We start from the raw sequence: 3,006 nt of genomic DNA, 5'->3' as shown, positions 1-3,006 counted from the left end.
TGTTTTTTTTTTTTTTTTCTCACTCATAATGAACATTGCTGGAATATATGATGTATCTTATAAAAAAAAGGGAGTGCTAGGAAGACAATAAAAATTTTGAACAATATGAACAACTATCAATCAAATGAAAATACAATTAAAAAGGAGTCAACAAACAATAATTACTTAATTACAACGAAAAAAAGTCAGGATTACCCTAACAACAACAGAGCAAGGAGGGGAAATATTTGGACCAAACTCAGATGAGTTTATTCACACACCTCTACACTGGCCAACGAATTTGAAAGGTTACCAATTTTTTTTTTCTTTATTCTTCTCCCTCACCCCAAAAACAAAAAGGTGGCATGATGTCCTTATAGAGATACGACCTTTTGATAACTATTCTTTCATACATTAACATGAATAGGTAAATATAATTACGATGATTAAGAAACTCAGCTATTTTTAGAGGTCAGCCTGTTTTCTTTATGAAAATTAATTTGAATAATATAGAAAGTATAGAAATTTAAGGTCCATCATCAGCATCACCTATCAAATTACAAATGTCCGAACATTCCACCAGACTGCATAGGAAAACACATGAACTAATTAGTTGAATAGTTGGAGTGTCTACGCAAGGTTCTAAGTAAAGATATTAATTTTAAAAGTTAAAGAGTAAATTTGTATTATTTTGGTCACTAACGTTTGAATTTACAATCAAGAGAATCTTTAACTTTTTTTTTTTTAAAATAGTCCATAATTTGTTCGAAACCTTTCAGTATCGTTTTTCTTCCAAAATATTTTACTTTTTAATCTCATTAACACTACTCCAACATCAATACTACCATTACCACCACCATAACAACAACAATAATAACAACAAAATCAATAATCAAACCCACCACCAAAGCAGCAAGAACCCCCAAGTTGGTGGTGGTGATGGTTAGGGTTAGGGATAGAACAAAATAAAAAAGAAAGACGATGAAGGATTGGTATAAAATTATGAGAGAAGAATGAGGGTATTATTGAAAATAAAAAATTTAAGGACTAATTTAAAAACGTTAGAAACTGTTTTAACTTTTAAGCAATAAAAAAGCTTAAAGACCATTCTAACTTCAATATAGGTTCTTGAAAATCTAAGTTGCTAAGAAAATAATCTATTAAAGTTTGATCATTGCTTTGTAGCATCCGAAAGACAAATTCTGTTTAACATTATGCTAATGTGTCAGCAAGGATCAATCATCAAACTTAGCTTGTAACTCCTCTTAATTTTGGAACATAAAGATGGCTCTAACTTTTTGTGTTACATTGTCAGTAATGAAGTTTAAACTGCTCAAAACCTTCAATATTGTATTCTATTGATCCTAGTGGTTTAGCCGGCACTAGTTGACACAATTCATAGCATATGTATAGATAGTAGTTGAATTCATTTACCAGTATTGACGAGTTCGAAAACCTTGCTTGAAAACAACCAGAGGCCTGAAACATTCAAATTTCAAATAGTATTTAAACCACTATAATCAATATTGGCTCAAAAAGAGAGAGACAGAGAGATCTTAACATTTTATCTTTATATTTTTCTTGATGGAAAGAATTAAGAAATTAATCTCAAGATTTAAGTGAAACTATTTCATCACTTTTTGCTATATCTTTAGATCAATACCAAAACAAGTACACCAGGCCAATGACTAATCCGTCATGGATCAAAACTCCATTTAAGGATTGTCGCTGGCTAATGGATTACTACATGCACAAGGTGGGATTTGAACTCCGACACTTGGTTAAACAAACTAGTGAGCTAACCACTAAAACAACTCAACTTAGTTCCTGATTATAGAATTATAATAGCAAGTTAACAACTCAACATGTTAATACATGCTAATTGGTTAAACCATTTCTATTTTCTAGAACAACAAAAGTTTAATTTTAATGCACTGAATTATACTGTTTAATTACATCTATTTTTTTAGATGCGGTCAATATAAAAAATAATTATTTTTTATGATATAACATTACGCAATTACATGATTGAATGCTCGTGTAAATCTAATAGTACATTAAAATTAAATTCACTTAATAATTTGATAAAATTATTTAATATAATACGTGTCTAACAAGTTAGCTATCCTTTGGGTAAAAATGTTCAAAGGAAAAATTTGATTTGCTGATATACCTTCGAACGTTAAGAGGGCCTTCTCCCGGAGAACCGTCACCACCACGAATGCAAGTTGTGACGCACTTAATTGTGCAAGATTCCGCTTTCCTTGACTTGGGTCTCTGTATCCTCCCTCTCTTGCAGTCTTTCTCCGCCGCGCACTCACCGGAAAGTGTCTGCGGTATGTTCGACAGAGTCTCCGCCGGTTCGCCAATCGCGTCAACTGCCGCCATTGCCACAGAAGCCATAACCGCCGAAGCCGTAAGGAATCCGATGAGTGCTCCGCTCATCGGGGGAGAATTGACGATTCTTCTGCTTTGGATACTGCTACTACTATTCTTCTTGGAACAGTTGCAGCTGATGGCGGTGCTTCTTCTTCTTCTTCTTGTTGTTGATGTGCCATAATCTCGTAGGAAAGGCAAAGAGGAACTACAAGCAGAGTGGGGCGATAAACTTGGGCCATAAATTTGCATTATCTATCTTTTCTTGCCAAAATTTCTTCTCTATTCTATCCCCACAATTTCTTATATTAAATTACCATGTTATTTTTTTTTTCTTTCTAAATGTTCCACTATTTCTCTAGTTCCTGCATATTTAAACGTGAATATTAAAAAGAAAAATCATATTTCAACCCATTGTTCTTTTTTTTAAATCTAATTTCGTTTAGCATCCCATTGTTTTTATCTAATAAATATTCCATCTTATATGCATGTGTCAAAATGCACAATCTTCTAAACTGCGAAAAATAATAAGATTATAAAGTGAATTATTAATCGCCATTAAAATTATAACTTCTATTATATATATGTTTTACTGTCTTAATTTGATAGCAATCACTTTACTCCTCATTCAAGCTTGATCTCATCTTAATA

The 3,006-nt window shown here is 32.2% G+C and overlaps 1 protein-coding gene across 2 annotated transcripts; it reads right to left on the bottom strand.

The window, feature by feature from the left end:
- Positions 99 to 2,732, bottom strand: LOC107612805. Of its 2 annotated transcripts, XM_016314557.2 has the most exons (4): positions 2,544 to 2,731; positions 2,153 to 2,513; positions 1,414 to 1,458; positions 99 to 563 (listed from the first exon to the last, which is right to left on the bottom strand). In XM_016314557.2, the coding sequence occupies exons 1-4, from the start codon at positions 2,605 to 2,607 to the stop codon at positions 506 to 508; spliced, it is 528 nt and encodes a 175-aa protein (XP_016170043.1). In that variant the 5' UTR covers positions 2,608 to 2,731; the 3' UTR covers positions 99 to 505. The 2 variants fall into 2 exon arrangements, with proteins under 2 accessions (XP_016170043.1, XP_016170042.1); XM_016314556.2 differs by having other exon boundaries at positions 2,153 to 2,732.

This window comes from Arachis ipaensis, chromosome B08 (genome assembly GCF_000816755.2).
Source record: "Arachis ipaensis cultivar K30076 chromosome B08, Araip1.1, whole genome shotgun sequence".
In the NCBI taxonomy this organism is placed as follows: domain Eukaryota; kingdom Viridiplantae; phylum Streptophyta; class Magnoliopsida; order Fabales; family Fabaceae; genus Arachis; species Arachis ipaensis.
Note: the sequence above shows the minus strand (reverse complement) of the source record. Positions and strands in the feature narration are given on the sequence as shown.